The sequence below is a fragment of the Nyctereutes procyonoides genome, unplaced genomic scaffold (assembly GCF_905146905.1).
Source record: "Nyctereutes procyonoides isolate TBG_1078 unplaced genomic scaffold, NYPRO_anot_genome, whole genome shotgun sequence".
Taxonomy (NCBI): Eukaryota; Metazoa; Chordata; class Mammalia; order Carnivora; family Canidae; genus Nyctereutes; species Nyctereutes procyonoides.
In genome coordinates this window covers 25,554,591-25,572,397 of record NW_026575132.1, presented here as the reverse complement: position 1 = coordinate 25,572,397, position 17,807 = coordinate 25,554,591, and the positions used below count along the sequence as shown (strand labels likewise).

General features: G+C 57.5%; 1 protein-coding gene across 1 annotated transcript; it reads right to left on the bottom strand.

Annotated features, from left to right (window-relative positions):
• Positions 1–714: 714 nt before the first annotated feature.
• WNT10A (Wnt family member 10A) lies at positions 715–13,206 on the bottom strand. The gene is made up of 4 exons (XM_055345575.1): positions 12,689–13,206; positions 11,417–11,679; positions 4,252–4,631; positions 715–1,829 (listed from the first exon to the last, which is right to left on the bottom strand). Exons 1-4 carry the CDS (start codon positions 12,799–12,801, stop codon positions 1,332–1,334), a joined length of 1,254 nt encoding a protein of 417 aa, XP_055201550.1. The 5' UTR covers positions 12,802–13,206; the 3' UTR covers positions 715–1,331.
• Between the last annotated feature and the right edge of the window lie 4,601 nt (positions 13,207–17,807).

Sequence of the window (17,807 nt, the reverse complement as noted above, 5' to 3'; positions counted from 1 at the left end):
AGAGGTCTTCCCAGACCAACGGCTTTATCTAACAGGGCCACACTCCTACCTACGTGTCTATGAATAAATGAATGGATAAAAAAGATGTAGGCTCTCTGTGTGTGTATATACACAAACATATACACATGCATGCAATGGAATATTACGCAGCTGCAACAAAGGATGAGATCTTGCCATTTGCAACTACACGATGACCCTTGAGGGTATTATGCTAAGTGAAATAAGACTGGGAAAGACAAGCACCATGGGAGTTCACTCATAGGTGGAATCTAAAAAACAAGACAAATGAATATACAAACAAAAAGCAGAATTGGAACTATAAATACAGAGTTCAGAACTGATGGTTGCCTGAGGGAAGGGGGTATGAGGATGGACATATTGGGTGAAGGGGGAGTGGGAGATCCAGGCTCCCAGTTATGGAACGAATTAGTCACAGGAATACAAGGCACAGCATTGGGAATGCAGTCAATGGTATTGTAACAGCATCCTGAGGTGACAGGTGGCAGCTATTATTTGTGGTGAGCACAGCATAATGCATAGACTTGTAGAATCACCATGTCACACACCTGAAACTAATGTAATATTGTGTGTCAAGTCAAATAAAAAGTTCTTTTTAATGCAAACAAAAAAATAAAGGGGCCCCACTCCCCCACAAATCACTCTACATCCAGCACCACGCTTTATTTTCGTCATGGCACAGAGCATTGTCTGAGAACTTGTTTGTGTATTTATTTGTTTATTATCCATCTCCCCCAAGCAGAATGTAAACTCCAAGAGGGCAGGTGCTGTGTCTCTCTTATTCACATCTGTATCCCCAGCACCCATCGTCCCCGGCAGGGTGCCAGGCCAGAAGGAGTGCAAAATAAATATTTGTTAAATGAATGAGGAGGGGCACAGGCCCTTGGGTGGGGCGTGCAACTGAGGCCTCTACAGAGCCACTTCAGCTCAATTATGTCCGTTTCTTCTTTTCTAATCATCCTCCCCCTGCCCATCGGCTTCCAGGCTTCCACGCACTCTCTCTCTCCGCGGGAAGCGGTGAAGGCAGGAAAGGAGACAGGCCCAGAGGCTGCCTGGCTGACACTCATGTCCTTACCCGCCCTCCGGTAGGGGGCAATCCCCAGCCCAACTGAGCTGTCTGCGCCTGGGGCAAGGAGCGGGGAGGCAAATCTGTCCTGGAGCCCACAGAAGTGAGGGGCTGGGTCCAGGCACGACTGGACAGTCCCCTGATTGCGGATCTGACCCTCAGAGCCGGGAGGCTCCTGTGCGATCAGCTAGTCCAAACTCCTCTCCCAGGAGCCTAGGCGACGCTGCCGGGCCCAGAGGGCAAGGCCTCACTTGCACACGCTGACCCACTCGGTGATGCGGCACTCCTCGCACACCACGAAGCAGCACCAGTGGAAGCGGCAGTGGCAGCGCTCGCTGCGCGTCTGGCGCAGGATGTTGTGGCCGCGGCCGCAGCACATGCTGCCGCAGCCGTCGGGGCCCGCGCTGCTCTTGTTGCACAGGCGGCCCACGGTGCCCGCCGAGTCCAGGCGCGGCTCGCGCTCGCAGAAGTCGGGCGACTTCTCGAAGTAGACCAGGTCGGCGGGGCTGGCGCGGCGCCGCGGGCCGGGGGCGCCGGGGGCCGGCGAGGGGGCCCCCGCGGGGCCGGGCTCCAGCTGGCCGCCGTTGCGGTTGTGCGGCCGGATGAGCGTGGCGCGGTGGAAGCGGCTGCGCAGCAGCGCCCCCACCGCGCGGAACTCCGGCGTCACCTGCCAGCACGTCTTGAGCTGGCAGCTGCCCGACGTGCCGTGGCACTTGCACTTCCGCCGCATGTTCTCCATCACCGCCTGCGGAGGGGGGCATGGCGAGGGGTGACGCCCGCGGCCAGCCCGCGGCCCTCCTCCCAGCGCGGACACCGGCCTTGGAGAATCTCTCCGGGGAGACTTCAGAACCCGACTCCCACCGAGGCCCCGAGGCCCCGAGCAGGCGGGGAGGGGCGGAGCGGGTAGGGGTGGGGGCGCACAGCTCCGAGCCCCAGGCCCGAGAGGAACCCCCTGCCCTCCTGCTGCTCTCCCATCCGCCCCTGCCAGGCCGGCCCCCGGGGAATTCCCTCCTCCCCCACCCCTCTCCTTTCCCAGCAGCTGCAGGGGGCCCTTGGGGCTGGAGGCGCTTGCTTCCTGAGGGGGGATCCCAGATCCTCAGGGAAATTCCCTCTCCCTCCATCCCTCAGGTGGGGGCCAGGAGCAGGGGGGTGCTGGCCCCACTATATCCCATCCCCAAAGCCTCTGGCCTTGATCCAGGCAGGAGTGGGTGCTGCGGGGAGTCTGAGAAAACCCCTTTCCTCCTCTCCTCTGGGCCCTGCAGCCCCTTGCAGGGAGCCCAAGGAGGGAACAGAGCTGGGGAGCCTCCTCCTTCCCCCATTATACTAGCTGGGGCTTATTCTGCCCCATGCTGAATGCCGCAGTTCCTCCTAAGGGGTACTGAGCACCAAGGGGAGCCCTAAGGCTCTCTACCTGAATAGGGAATGGGACCAGCCCCAGAGGGCCAGATCCCCAGCCCAGTGGAAGTGAGAAGGCCCCAAGCCTCCAAGGGAGGTAGTTACAGGAACACAACCTACCAACCCCCTGCACAGCCCTCAACCAGCTCTAGAATCTCCTCCCAAAGCACACCTTGACATTACCCTCACTAAAGACACCAGAAGCAGTTGGCCACATCTTCCTTTCCCCAACTCCACTCCAAAACACACCCTCAGACCAGGAGAGCAATGATCACTGTCCCCAGCCCTCTCACCTGGGCAGTTAGGGCCACAAGAGAAGGACTCTGTCCCCTGAGTCTTAAAGGGTTCCTTGGCTTGTGGGTGCAGCCCGTGGTGTCAGCACCACGGAGGAACCAGCCCAAGGCCTCCCCTGGTAACAACTCCAGAACATTTGCTTCCCACAGGCAGCAGCCATTAATTAGCCAGTTTAACAAGGAGGAGGCGGCAGTGTTGGTATGGGCTGGGATAGTATGGAAGCTTGGGAAAAGAGCTGCGTGAACGGGGCAGGGCTGGGTGGAAGCTGGATGTGACCTGAGGGTGGAAATGCCTCGGTTTACTTCATCCCTAAGTCAAGAGGGGAAGAGCTGAATAGCTCCAAGTCTTTGTGGAAGGAGAAGACAAACTGCCTAGGCTGACAGGCCAGGAGAAAGGGGAGTGAGGAGGAGCAGGTGTCAGCCTGAGTGAGGCAGGCCTGAAGGCAGGCCAGGCAGGTCCGAGAGAAGGGATGGTGGGGGCGCTGAAAAGCCAGGGAAGGAGGGTGCCGAGCTCCCACGATGAGGGATAGGGGAGCATCTTAGCGGAGGCGTGCACATAGTGCAGACAACACTCAGCCACCTGGTGATGAATCCTGCCTCTACCACTTCCAGACCAGTTGCACCGCCGTGGGCAAGCTTCTCTATCTCCCTGTACCTCAGTTTCCATATCTGAACACAAGGCTAATACTAGTACCCTCATAGCTAGTTGTAAGGATTAAATTAGAGGCTACTATGTACTGACATCCTCCAGACAGTGCCTAACACATAGGAAGCACTCAATAAATTCAAGCAATTATTTCTTCCCTTCTCTCTTTTCCTTCCTTCCTTCCTTCCTTCCTTCCTTCCTTCCTTCCTTCCTTCCTTCCTTCCTTCTTTAATGAATGACCTTTGATGTAGTATAAACATTCAAGGGTGGGGAGACAAAGGCAACGATGCAAACTATAACATAGGGCCAAGAACCTCCCCTTGCAGGAATCCCTCATCCTGCAAAAAAGGGCTGGGAGAGGGGGTAGAGGGTCACAGCACAGGATAGCACAGGATAACACAGAATCACGGAACATAGAGCTGGGCGGGGCATGGGGGGGTGCTGCTGGGCATATTGGGTGATCCAGTTCAACCTTCTTGTTTTATAGGGGAGGTGACAGTGACAGAACAGGGCCAAGGCCCCTGAGGCCCAGACCACAGCCCGGTGGCCCCCTCCATTGCTCACTGCAAAATAATGGGAGGAGCAGGCCACTCAGTGGAGGGGAAGCTGACCCAGGACAAGGCTGGTTTCATTCCTGTGTCCCAGGCCTAGTCCAGTGCCTGGCACACAGTAGGTATCCAATGCGTGTTTGGCGACTGGATTAGGTGGGGGCAATGAGATAGTTGCTGAGCTAGGGGGAGTGGTGTGGTCCCCAGAAGAGAGATAGGCCTGGGGCGTGGGGGGGGCCCTAGGCAGAGGGATCTGGAGCAGGCCCAGGCAGGTGGGGCTCTCACCTGTCTCCCAACTCGGTTGTTGTGGAGTCTCATGCGTGCGTGGATGTCTCTGTGAGGCTCCCGGGAGTCCAGAAAGTCCTTAGAGAAGCGCTCCCCAAAGCCCACGTCGGGGCTACAGCCGCCCCACTCCCAGGAGTCCTGCAGGCCGGGGCTGGCAGGGGGCAGGGCCGGGTGTTCTGGGACCCCGTGGCTCAAGCCCTTACCACGCTGCAGCGCGTCCAGCTGCAGGCGGTGCAACTTCCGACGGAAGGCCTCCTCGTCCCCGCGCCGGGAGGCATCGCAGCCGCAGGCCTTCAGTTTGCCCAGGGCACAGGCATTGGACACGGCGTGCACAACCCCAGCTGCCGCGATGGCATAGGCGAAGGCGCTCTCGCGAAAACCTGAGGGTGCAGATCCAGGAAACAGGCTCTGGGGGGCCTCGATATCTCAACCCTCAGCCCTTCCCGCCCAACCTTCTTCCCATACCAAGGGGAAACCAAGGCCCAATTTTGGGGGGAAGGTCTGGTACAGGGACAGAGAAATCACACCAGATGCCCTGCCTGCACGGTGGGTTGGGGGAGGCCTCCCCCATGGCCCTCTTTTCATTGGCACTTGATTCCCTGTTGCCTTAGCATCACCCTTAGCAAGCTCAGAATTTGTGTCTACCTCTATCCTGTTGGACAGAAGTATCTGGTAAACACGCTTCTTAAGATCAGGGACTTAATCTATTACCTCTCAAGTGATATCTGCCGTTTAAAAATAAGCCTGCAGAAAGAAGGCAAAATTCAACCTAAAAAAAAAAAAAAATCACTGGCAATGGACTTCCAGGCCCAGAGGATGTTCATGGGCAGAAGGCTAAGTCAGAGGAGATGGTGTCCTCCTACAGCTCCCAGCCCCAAGATTGCCTGCCTGGTGCCATCTCCTTTTGCCCACTACAGAACCCTCTCTGATGGCCAAGTTCAGGAGGCAGAGAAAAGAGCCAGCAGAGGTTTCCCTTTTCCTGTCCACAGGCATCCCAGAAACTGCTCAGAAAAGGGTACCGCCCAGCCACCCCGCCTGCAGTGGGTCTAGGTCATCTGAAGAGGTTGTTTGAGGAATGCTGGAAGTCAGCCCAGTGCCCTGCAGTAGTGTTCAAAGTTGAGAGGGAAGGGTGAGCTAAGGCAGACACCTTCCTTGGGATGCTACAGGGCATAAAGACCCCGGTGAGCTGTTCGCAGGGGCCCAGGACTGGTCTACACTACTTTTCTCCTTGGTGTTCCCAGCCTGAGCCATCCTCTGGGAAGGTCCTGATAGGTCTGGGCCTCCCTGGCAGAGGGGGAGGCCTGCTTGCAGAGGAGGGTCTGCCTCCTGGACCCACAAGTGGCTTCTTCCTCTGAGAAGGGACCAGCTAGTAGCATTTTCCGGTATAAGTCTCTGACCAGCCTCTGAAACCGGAAGAGTGTGGCCAGTGGGAGAAGCAGCCAGGAACAATCATAGCCTCTACATGAAGAGGAGGACTCACCTGTGCGGTAGGTACCTGTTGGGGAAGTCCAGACCCCGGCTGGAGACTTAATGCCTTGTAGGAGGCCAGAGATTCAAAGGAAAAACCCCTGGCTCCTTCCACCCTGGCATCAAAGACTGGAAGGACATGTTCTGGGAGTTCCCACAGACCTCAGAGAGCCAACCATGACTGGACAGAGACCCTAGCCCAATCCTGCCTCTCCCCACCCCCCGTGCTCACCCTATCACAGGGTCCTGTCTTCCTGTCCTTGCCTAACCCCACCCCTGCCCAAAGACAAGACATGTAGTAGTTAAAAATATGAACTCTGAAGCCAAACTGTCTGTGTTCAAATCTTAGCTCTTCCACTTACTGACTCTTAATAGCTACATGACCTTGACCAAGTGACTTGACCTCTGTGCCTCTGTCTTCTCTTTTATGAGATTGCTATTATCTGTTGCATTATTGTCCCAAGAATTAAATTAGTAAATTTAAAGTACTCAGAAGAGTACCTTACTCACAGAAAGTACTGTACAAACATTAGCTATTTTGATAAGTTCTTCCTCTGTCTCACTCCACTCACTACAGCTGCAGTGTCAGGCCATGGGTTATTGTCTCCCCCAATCAGGGACAGAGCCCAGCAGCTCATGACCCACTTTAGAATAAATCACACGAGCCACAGAAACCCACGAAGCAGGCCGTCCCTGTCTATCTTCTCTCTCCAGCTTGTGGCATCTCAGGACCTTTTCTGTAAGGAGCCCAGCTAAGAGCAGACAAAAAGAGATGAGGATTGGGCTGGAGCCTTTTAAGGACATGTCGGGAATTGGTGGGAGCTGCAGAGGAGTAGACACTGACATGGGAGGTGGGGCCCAGGGGAAAGGAGGACAGACCCAAGTCCCTGGGGAGTGCACCCTGTGTTCATCCCCTGCCTTTTAGCTCTGGAACTCTGAGCACTCCCCCTATTGCTGGCGGGAGGGGCGTCACCAGCCCACTGCTAGGACAAATAGCAATACTCAGACTTCCAGAAGCATCCCAGGCCTCAGAAATCATCCCCCCCCCCATATGCATACACACAGTACAAAAGGGAGATGCCCAAGGTCACAGGGGTTATGTAGCAAACCCAACCCCAGTTCTCTCAGCTCCCAGGCCTGGCAACTTCCTGTTAAAAGACATTCAGCTCTAGGGAAGATATGCTCCTGAATAAGAACCCCAGGTAGCCCAGCTCGCAGTTCCTATGACCCTATCTACACATGGCATCCAGAAAGAGTAAGAGGCTGGTCCAACCTCCATCCTCCTAGATGTGCTAGGCCAACCACCATCTTCCAGGTTCTGTTATATTCAGAGGCAGGCCCAGAGGAATCTGGAAAAATGTAGTTCACAGTCTACAGAGACTACCTGTCCTAGGCAGCTAAAGACACCATGCCATGGCCTCTGGCAGTTGTCACAGCCACATGTAGGGGCGACTGGCCAGGACTTGTGTGACTACCCTCTGCTCCAAGCATCCAGGATTCAGAGAAGTCCAGCCTACTGGGTCTGCCCCCAGCTCCCACTCAGGGCCCCAGTTTCGGTCCTGGCCCCGACTGTCTGGGGCAGACGCAGGCACTGTGCCATCTGGCCAGCTGGAGGGGGAGAGGGGTGGGGCCATGGCCAGCTGGGCTGCCTGGAGCATGGAGGGAGGGGGGGCTTGTTAAGACGCACAATTAGCCGTCCTGCCTTTGATCTGGGACAGGGACTGCCAGCATCTAAGTGGAGTCAGCTGCTGCTCCAGGCCGCAGCCAAGGGCCAGGATGGGGCTGGGGGAGGAGGTTTGGAGGGCAGAGGAGCTTGGAGGAGAGAGGATTCAGGAGCCAGAGGGGAACAAGGAGGGGTCAGGGAAGCTTGAGCCCCGCCTATTTGAATCAAAGAGGGAGGGAAGGGGAGAGATCTGTTCTCCATCCCCTCCATGCAAATAATCTGTGCATGCTTATGTGCCTGGGCTGAGAGAGAGGGAGTTGTGTGCATGTGGGAACGCTTAGGGGTGACAGTGGAAGTGGCTACACGTTTGCACAAACAAAGGTAGGTGTGTGTGTGTGTGTGTGTGTGTGTGTGTGTGCTTTTGTGTATACATGTCAGTTTCATTTCTTGGGCCACTCCTCCATTGTACACTCACTCTGGACATACATGGGAGCTCATGGTGGCCTGGGAGCCGAGGAGGCAGCAGGGCAGGGGTTGAGTGCAATCTCTAAAGTCAGCAGGCCTACATTTGAGTCCTGTCTCTACAGCTTCCTTTTAAGTCCCTGTGTGATTAATGGCAAGTTACCCAACCTCTCTCAGCTTCATCTGTAAAATGAGGATATTAATAGGGCCCATTGCATAGGGGTTGTTTGAGAATCTTAAAGTTTAGATAAAGTGCTTTAGAACAGTGTCAGACAAACAGCAAGTACTTAATACGTATTCGCTAATTTATTGAGGGCTACTAGAATAATGGAACTTTAGGTGATCCTGGGACATGACTCCCTAAGCCTCTGTCTTCCTGAGTGCCACCACTCACCCCAAGCCTGGAGACCGAGGCCTAAAACCAACACTCCTCAAGAATGAATGTAAAAGGAAGGTGGGAGAAGAAAGAGCCAGGGCCTTGGAAAACAGAGGCTGGACTCTCAAACTGTGGGCTTCCATTGGGCTGAGAGCCTGGCCTGCTGCAGGGCCTCATGCCCCCTCTTTCCATCCATTCCAGATGGGTCTGGGCCTTAGGAGAGGGCATTACCAATACGTGTGGGCGCTCCTAGGACCTGCTGCTTGAATCTACTACACTTGCCTCTACCAGCCTCTCCTTGGCTCCTCCATCCCCTTCTACTCCATTGCCCCTGCATCAGGAATGAGAGATGGATGGGTGCTCTAGTCCTCACAATGAGGGATTCCCCTCTAGATCTGCTGCCTAGCACCTCACCCACACAGATACCAACTGTCTGCGTCCTCAGAACAAAACCCTGGGGATATCATTGCCCTACCCACCCAGGTTCCAGCACCCTGTCATGCCCTCTCCTGGGCTGGGTAAAGCCCTAGTATATGCCCTGCCACTCCAGGTGCTCATGCACCCTTCCCTTCTACACTGGAACCCCATCCCTTCACCCAGTCCATTTCAGGGGAGATGCCAGGACAAGTGGATGGCAGTAACAGCATTAAGATGGAAGGCCCAGGGACCACCTCCTCCCAGCCATCTCTGAATTTTAAACATGTCAGAATGCACCTTTAAGAGAACCCCAGTGACAGTCTGCGTTGGAAGAGGGGTCAGTGCCCTATATTCCACTTGGGGGAAACCACCTGACCCCACATGAAACAAATCACAACTTGAAAAGAGGGGAGACTGAAGGAAGGACCCAGTCTAGGGTCTGGCTGCAACCAAGAGTGGCCCCCTAGAATTCAAATGTAGCTAGTCCTTGAGGTGATGGGCTGGGAAATAACACACCGCCCCCCCCCCACACACACACCGCCCCCCCCCCGTACGGTGAAGGGTAAACCCAGACATGGAGTGAGGGAAGGGCTGTCATGATGTCCCGGGAGGAAGAAAGTGGCAACTTCTTCCAGAAGCCCAGAGTCCAGTCCGAGGACAGAGAGGTGGAAAATGGGCTGTCGCAATGCGGGAGCAGAAGCCACATCGGTAGGACAGTGTTCCAAGGCCAAAGGAAGGAGCCAGCACCCCCTCCCCACACACCCCCTGCTGCCAGAGCCCTGGAGCCGCTGCCCCGCCCCTGCCCCGCGCTGGGCACCGCCCCGCCCCGGCTAGCCCCAGCAAGTCTCCCCCCTCCACCCCTAACCTCCCCCCCACCAGTCCCCCCAGCTCACCTCCCGCTTATTAAACTGCAGGTGAACCCGGGAGCGCCTGGCGCCTCGCCAACCCCGCGCAATCCACCGCTCTCGGAACTCACCCCTGAGCTTCCCCGACCCCACGCTCTCCACCGGGCCACACGGGCCTCACGCGGGCAAAGAAATCGGGACGCGTGGGTTCACTCTATCTAGAGGGGACAGGAGGCCCAGAAGGGAAGAGGGGACACCGTGGCCGGGAAGAGGGCTCAAGAGCTTGCCTTGCCTTGCCTCACCCTGAGCGGCGGGGGCGAGAACCCCAGCACCTGTCCGACCCCCCCCCCCAGCCCCGCGAGCAGAACCCAAAGCAAGGGCTCCGGGGGGACCCTCCTCGCGGGGGGCGCGAGCGTGGGAGGAAACACCAGGGGCATCGGGGTGCGCGCAGGTCACTTAGAGACCCGGAGGGCGAGCTCCGGGCCGGCGGGGCCAGCGCAGGAGAGAGACACGGGCCGGTCCCGTGGCGTGGGCGAGCGCGGGCGGCGGGGCCGGGCCGGGCGGGGACGAGGCCGGGCGGGGCAGGGCGCGGCGCCGGGCCGGGGTCTGCGGAGCTGGCGGGGCTCGGTGCTGCGTGGCGGGTGGGGCGGGCACGCGCGCGGGGCGGGCGCGGGGGCAGGGGCGGAGGCGGGGGCGGGGGCACCCCTTGGAGAGCCGCGCGGCTCGGCCGGGAGCTGTCTGCTGCGGCCCGCGGGGATTAGTTCGCGGCTGCATGCCGCCACACGCGTCGGGCTGGGCTCGGCCGGGTAGAAACAGCGCCCCGGGCGCGCGGGGGAGCGAGGGGGGAGGGTGCGCGGGGGCGGGGCGGGCGGCCTGGGGCTGGGCTGGGGGAGGCTGCCGTGGCCCCTGACTTGGGGGCCCCCCCGGGGATGCCAGGAGGGGTCCCGGTGGAAAGGGAAAGTCCTCATTTTGCGAGTTCTTTCTGAAATTAGGGTCCCTTAGAGTGACTCTCCCAGAAGCCTCTGGGCCCCAAAGCCACAGGGTATAGGGGTACCCCTCCTCCACTGTCAACTGAGAACCGGACAAGTCCCAAGGAGCCAGGTCCCCACACTGTCCCACTCAGGCAGCTAAGAGGAAAGATGAATAACTCCCATCTTCCCCCAAAGACCTGAGTGAAGGCCTAAGATACCAGGGCAGGAGGTGGGTGTGAACAGAAACGGGTGACAAAACCTCCTGCCATCTCCAGCCCAAGCTACTCTGGGGGTTGTCAGGGTGGGCCCTGGGTCACCCAGAAGTCGCAGAGAGAGGACAGGGAGCGGGCTGCGGCTTCTCTGGGCTGCGAGGGGAAGAGGGATTGGCAGAGCTGTCAGGCCTGCTGGGCAGGAGGCATGCACACACCCAGTGCCTCTGATTCAGAGAAGGTTTTCGGGGGCGGCAGGAATGACACAGAGACTGGTGGTGTACCCTGCCCGGAAGAGCTTCTGCAGAAGTACAGACATTTTACCTGCCCAGGCTTCCCTCACCTATACAGTTTGGCAAAAGTCCTTCATGCTGACTCTGGACACCTTATCACAGGCTCTCCATCCTAAATGCTGTGTACTAGGTAGAGTGTAAATCGAGGAAGGTGACAGATGTGGCTATTTCCCGGGCCTGAGACATACAGTGTCAATGACAGGGCAGGGTAACCCAGGAATTGACTCTCAGGTGTGGAACCTACTACCCTCAGCCCATGCAGCCCAGGTGGGAGACACATCTGCCCCATTTGTCTGCCCCATTTTGCCCCATGGACTGTCCAAGACCAGAAAAGAGTAGCGTGGCTGGTAGATGGGCACCTGAGGAGGTTGCCAGCTTGAGGGAGTGGGTTGGGAATGGCTGGTTTTGGGGGTGGAGGTGTGCTGGACGGGTGGGCAGAAGGGTAAGGCAGGGGGCAGCTACCTCTGCTGAAGATGGGACTCTCGTAGGGGATCTTGTTGCGAGTCTCCAGACTGGAGCAGTTCCAGCGCTGGTCCCGGAACTGGTGCTGGCACTCATGGATGGCGATCTGGATGCCCTGGATGGCTGAGGCAGCCACGTCTGGGTGGCGCACACACACTTCCATCTGCCTCCTGCTCAGGCCCGGCAACGTTAGGCACACTGTGTTGGCATTGAGCACAGGCTCCGGGGGTAGGCGGAGGCCCAGAATGTCGTTGGGTGCAGACCTGAAGGCAGTGGGGGAGTAGGTGTGGGGGAGCTAGGAGGGCCCCTGTTTAGCAATTTACACTCTGTCCCAAAGGCCATAATCCATCTGTTCCAATCTTTGCTTCTAAAGGTTGGGCCTATAGGTATATTCCTAAAGCATTCTCCTGGCCTTGCTCCCCTCATCATCATTTCCTAGAACACCACAGGCCCAGCTGCACACCCACCCAGGTTGACGTGTAAATGCACACACATCTGAAATGCCTGCACACATAGTATTTCATAAGTACATCCTGAGGCATAGATGCTCACCTACGTTCCCCAGGAGACCACTCCCAAAGCCTGTTTCAGATAGTCACATTCACACAGACACACTTCTGCACACATTGAGGTGGCCCAGGAACACTTACACAACATGCACACTTCAGACATAGTTATACACACATACACAAAGACGCTCGCAAGCATGCACATGTGCTCATCCTAATGTACATCAACCCATAAGCTCTCAGTCACACACATGTGCACACACAGACTGCTGTTTACAACATAACTTGCAGGGTACACACACACACACACACACACACACACACACACACATGGAGAACCCTTCCAGCTGCAGTGTCTCAGTGACCCCACCTGAACTACTCCCTTCCAGTCTCCAACCCATGGCCCCTCCTGGAAGTGATCTCCAAGGTGGAGCAAGGCGGTTTGAGCTTTCTCCTGGGGGTGCGGGTGCATTCCCTCAGCTGGTATGGCCTCCAGGCTGGCACTTGTCCCCCCCCCCCACACACACACACACTTCCTCTTCTAGTAGCCTTCACTTTTCTGGGCACTGACTGCCTCCTCTCCCTGGACTGCCCAGATTGTCACATCCTATGAGGGCAGTGTCTTTCATTGGGTACCAGCACTTTCCTGCGACACTGTCCCTCCCTCCTTCCAGGGTCCCCTGCCCCAGCAGGAGCGCCAGAGGCCCCCCGTGGCTGGGGGTCCCAGCTCTCCAGGAGGGCGGGGCGTGAGGTGAGGGCTCACCTGGGCACGGCGGCAGCCAGCAGCAGTAGGAAGAACAGGAGCGCGCAGAGCGCGGGCCGAGGCTGGGGCCGAGGTCGGAGCCGCAGCCGGGGGCAAGGGTGGGTGCTGCCCATGGCGCGCGGGCCGTCACGGGCCAGGAGTGGGGGGCTCACAGCCCGGCGGGACCGGTGAGCCAGGGGCGACGGCGCATGTTCCGCGGGGGTCGGGGCGGCTGCGACACACAGCTCCGACTCGGGTCACGGCTCCGGGAGCAGACGGCGCCCGCCTCCCCGCTCCATGGGGCAGCGCCCCCGGGCACCGCCCTCGGGGTGGGGGGGCGGGCGGGCGCACCGGGCACCTCCTGGCACAGGGGTCCAGGGAATTTCCCGAGGCCCCCCTGCGACAACTCCCGGTGCCTCTCGAGGGTAGGGGGGGCCCGGAGGTGCTGCGGGCTGGGGACGAGAGGCTCTGGGGTGCCGGGGAGCCCCCCAGAGCAGCGCCGCGAGCTTGCGCTTCCGAGAGCGTGCGAGGCGGGCGGGGGGTGGGGGGGTGGGGGGGGCGGCGCTGTCTGTGCCCGGCCCCACCGCCCAGAGAGTGAGTGACTGTCCCGGCTCAGGAGCTGCCGCCTCCCCTTCCCCCCCCCCCCCCCCCGTGTCTCAGGGCTCTACCCTAGGTGACGTCACGACAGGGGGGTGGAGGCGTGCACGGGTCCCGAGGCCACTGCGTCCGCTCCGGACTCCGGGAGGGAGCGGCGGTGCAGAGGGCGGGGGAGGGAGAGGTGTCGGGGGTCTGTGTGCGCGTGCACGTGGAGGTGCCAGTGCCCGGGCGCTGGTTTGTGTAACACGCTGTGGGGTACGGCAGAGTGTGTGTGTCTGGCCGAGACACAGCTGCCGGAGCGGTCCTCCCCAATATACACACCTGCAGGGTCTGAAGGGGAGGGGCTGGCCCCCCTGCTTGCCTCTCCCACCTCAGGAGGGACTTCCCAGGCTTGGCTGGTGCCGCAGGTGTGGGGGGTCCTGTAAGGGGGTTTGGCAGCCTCTGGATTTTGCTCTTCTTCCCTATGTGACCTTAAACAGGTGTTTGGTGCTCCCTGAGCCACCCTCTGCCCCTTTGTGAAATGAGGTCATACTGAAGCCCACCTCATCTACAGTGAGCCTGTGAAGGAAAATGTGCTGAGACTCTGTAAAAGCTTGTTTGGGAGCAGAGCTCCCTGGGGTGACACACCCTAGGAGAGGAATTAGTGAGCCTTTTCATCCCAAAAGTGTGCTTTGGGGGGGTCATCTTTTGTCCCCTTTTATTTCACAATAAAACAATGAGGCTCAGAGAGGGCCATGACTTACTCAAGGTTACACAGCAAATTAGTTGAAGAGCTGGAACCGAGGCCCGTTCTCTTGACCCTGAGCACAGCAGCAAGGGCCCCAACCCTGAGTGTTGCTTGCCTGGGTCTTTCTGCAGAGGCTCCAGATCTTGCCCTGGCCCTGCTACCTGTACTTGGTTCTCTGGGAGCCACCCAAAACCAGTCTCCTGACTCAGGCCCCCTCCTCTCTGGGGTTCCTTCACGTCCTCCCGCTCCAGCTGAACATTGAACTCATCTCAATACGTGGTGAGTATACTAGACCCAGGCAAGGGCCTGAGAAACCAGATGGTTGGGGACAGAGGCTCTGGCTTCTGTTTCTGATTCTAACTTGGGCCCTTAGCATCCTCCTCTGTAAAATGGGCACAAGTCTTCCACTCTACATACACACACCTCCCTCCCAACCTCATTGTCCTCTCCTGGTTTAAGGACAAACTCTGGGCTCTGAGACAAAAGGGGCCCATTCCTGGAATTGCCCATCCCTAGGGAATTGGAGAGGGGTGGGGCCTTCCCTGTCCCCAGACTGTCAGGTGGTGGGGGCAGCCTGAGCAACAGCAGGCTGACGGCATCCTCCCCCCCCTTTCCCCCCATCTCTGCCGGCAGCCACCGCAGCTGTCAGGAATTAAGGGCTTGAGGCTGCGGGGGGTGGGGGTGGGGCATTGGTGGGGGGAGCAGTCTGGCCGGACAGCAGGAAAACAGCCGGGGGCAGGAAGCAGTCTGCGTCAGCCAGAGCCTTGTCTGACCCTGGCTGCCCCCTGCCCACTCCGCTCTCCTTCGCCCTGCTGAAGGGACAGAGATGGCTTGGCTAGAGTTGGGAAGAGTATGGGGAAGGATAGGGCAGGACCAGGCTCAGCAGAGGGCATCACAAGGACAAGCCAGGCTGGGGAATTATGTGGCCATTGGCTGTTGGGGAAATTGAGGCCCAAAAAGGATTAGGAAGAGGCCCAAGGTGGAACAGGGAATGTGTTCATGACCTCCTTACTCCCCAGTTAGTGCTCATACTAGCCCTTCCATGCCTGGTGCATCATATGTAAGCTGTCATGGGGAATACTGGTTCTGGGGCCCATGCAGCCGAACCAGCCTGTCCAGGGGCTGGGCCTAGGGGCTTACATTTCTAGCTGGTATCTCAAGTGATTTTTGTGAGGACCACATTTGGGAAATTCTGCTGAGCTGCTGTGAAGGGCTGATGTTTTTTTCCTTTGACCTGCCTCTGCCGAGAGAAGGTCTCTTTGCTCCCCACCCCACTCTACTGCTCATGAAATATAGAGGTATAGAGGTGTAAAAGAGAGGGAGCAGGGGCCCTTTCTTTGAAAACCCCAGGAGGCAAATAATGGTTCTCAAGTCCTGTTTACACTGGGGGGTAGTTCTGGCCCAACATCAGGAGGGTCTCAAAGTGCCCAAGCCTGGGGCACCTCTCAGTACAGGGAGGAGAGGGTATATGGAGGCACACAACCTTGGCGTATGTGGGGATGAGGCCCAGAAAGAGTGTCTGCAACTGGAGCTCCAGTCCCAAATGACCCCTGCCATGGGCAAACCCCTATCAGCAGCCCCCAGTCCCCACCCTGGCCCTGCCCTGGGCCCTGGCCCTCAGCCCAACCCCAGCCCCCGCAGCCGCCAGCTGAGACCACAATTATATAGGGGCCACTGGGGGTGGGGGGAGCACCAGGGATGAAAGGCAGCTCCGAGAATGGTTCCAGCTGTGGCAACTCTGGAGGAGGTTGCAGGGAAAGGGAGGGTGTGGGGAGGCGCCAGGGTGCGAACAGGTGGGACCCTCATGGCCCCAGCCCAGACCAGGCCAGGCTCGATCCGAGGTTCTGCAGAAGTCTATCTTGGTGAAGAGGAGAGGGAAGGAGCCCCACACCAGTGAAGGAGCTCTTTGTCTTATTCTTCCGGCTGCAGAGACCAGCGCCTCTCAGCAAGGTAAGGGGGGATAACTTGCTCCTTTGGTCCCCAAACTCTTAGTATGTTTGGTCATCAGCAGGAAGGGGAAATGAGCCCTTGGCCTCCGGGTGATCACGGGCTTTCCAGCAGCTTCCCCACCCATCTGCCTGCATTCTGGCTGTTCCTGATGTGGTCATGCACACATCTGGGGCGCCTCTGTGCTCTTCCCCCATCTCCCCGGTACCACATGTCCCCCACCACCCGGCCAGCAGGGAACCTTCATGGCTCAGACTGCCTGGGGCTGAGCAGCTGAGTGAACAAGGGGGTGGTGGTGATGGGGCATTTCTGAGCTCTGTGCCCAGCCTTCTTCCAAGGCAGCAGTGCAAGAGCACAGAGCTGTCTCTGAGCTTAGAGATGACCAAGATAATGGCCAAAATAGTGAGGTGCGCACCCTTCACAGAAGGTGTTTCCAGACTCCTGCGGGGCTTGGCCACAGAAGAGGGACCGCTAGCACACAACTAGCAGTTTGAAGAGGGTAATGCCCTCTTACAAGGTACCAGAAGCTATCAGACACCCTCTGTTTTTGATGGGAAACTGAGGCTCAGAGAGACGAACTACCTTGGTCAAGGTCAAGCTAGCATACTAGGCCTTTTTTTTTCCCCCCACCGAATCATGCTACTTCCTCTGAATTCCTTTTCACCTGATTGGGGCAGTGTAAGTTCAAGCTGCTGCCTCGGTTTCCTTCTGTGGCATCATGGAGGAGTCCAGCATCACCCACTCTCCACCACTCCCCAGGACCTGGTGATAGAGAAGGGGAGGCAAGCGTCCCAGCCCTAGGTCTGGGTCAGCTCAGAGGTCCCAAACAGTCTGGAACCCCAGCAACTTGACCCAAGCTGTCCCTGGGTCTCCCTGCTTCCTTTCATCCCACCCTCTCCTGCCCCCCCTCCTCCCTCCCTGAGCTCCCCAGATGTCTTGCAGGTCCTGTTGGGCCCTGTTAACAGGGAAGTTGGGTTCTGTGCACCCTCTTGTGGTCTCCGAGAGAAGTGCAGGAGTTAGTTTATTTATTTATTTATTTATTTATTTATTTATTTATTTATTTATTTATTTACTTATTTATTTACTTACTTACTTATTTACTTATTTATTTATTGTATGAACCCAGCTCTGGGGAAGGCAGAGCTGTGAATATAAACCCCACCCTTAGGGAGCTTAATTTCTCCTCCATGTGGCCCATGATGCCAATTCCATTCTCCCCCTTGAGAGGTTATCCAAACCCCTTTGAGTAGAGAGGTCCTGAGTTCAGATTCTCCACAACTCTTCCTTGAAGCCCAGGCATTTGACCTAAAGGAGCCAGGAGGAGGCAGGAACTCAGATGCCCTTTCCTTCCCACTGTGGCCTGATACCCTCCTCTCTGTAGTGGTCTTGATGTGATTCTTGAGGGCTGAACCAGGCGAGGTCAAGGGGGAATGCAGAGGCATTGTGGGGAGGGAAGCCAGATGCACTGGAAACCATGGTTAACGTCTCTTACATCCAGGACAAGTTTCTTCTTTTCATTTGAAAAACTTCTTTCTTCTTTTCATTTGAAAAACTGTCATCTCCTCCTTGTGCCCCCAATACCTGTGGTCTCCAGGAGGCTGGAGCCAGCCCCAGTCTTGGTAATACATCTTCCTGGATGTATTGGTTTGGGGATGGGCAAGTGACCCAAGCTGACCAAATCAGGGTCTTCCTTAGGACTTTTGCTGGGAAAGCCATTCTTTTTTAGACCACCAGCTCTAAGAATGTGGACATAGGGCTGACATTTAGAGCAAGTCTATCAACAGCAGGAGATACTGAGGACAGTATGACAAGAGGAGCAGAGATAAACTAGAAACTATAGACTTGGGGATGGTGGTGAGGGAAGAAGAC

Coding starts and splice junctions, on each gene's coding strand:
- WNT10A (XM_055345575.1), bottom strand. CDS start 12,801: ATGGGCAGCACCCACCCTTGCCCCCGGCTGCGGCTCCGACCTCGGCCC. Junction 11,680..12,688: donor CTGGCTGCCGCCGTGCCCAG/GTGAGCCCTCAC, acceptor CACTGCCTTCAG/GTCTGCACCCAACGACATTC. Junction 4,632..11,416: donor GAGTCCCATCTTCAGCAGAG/GTAGCTGCCCCC, acceptor CTGCACCCTCAG/GTTTTCGCGAGAGCGCCTTC.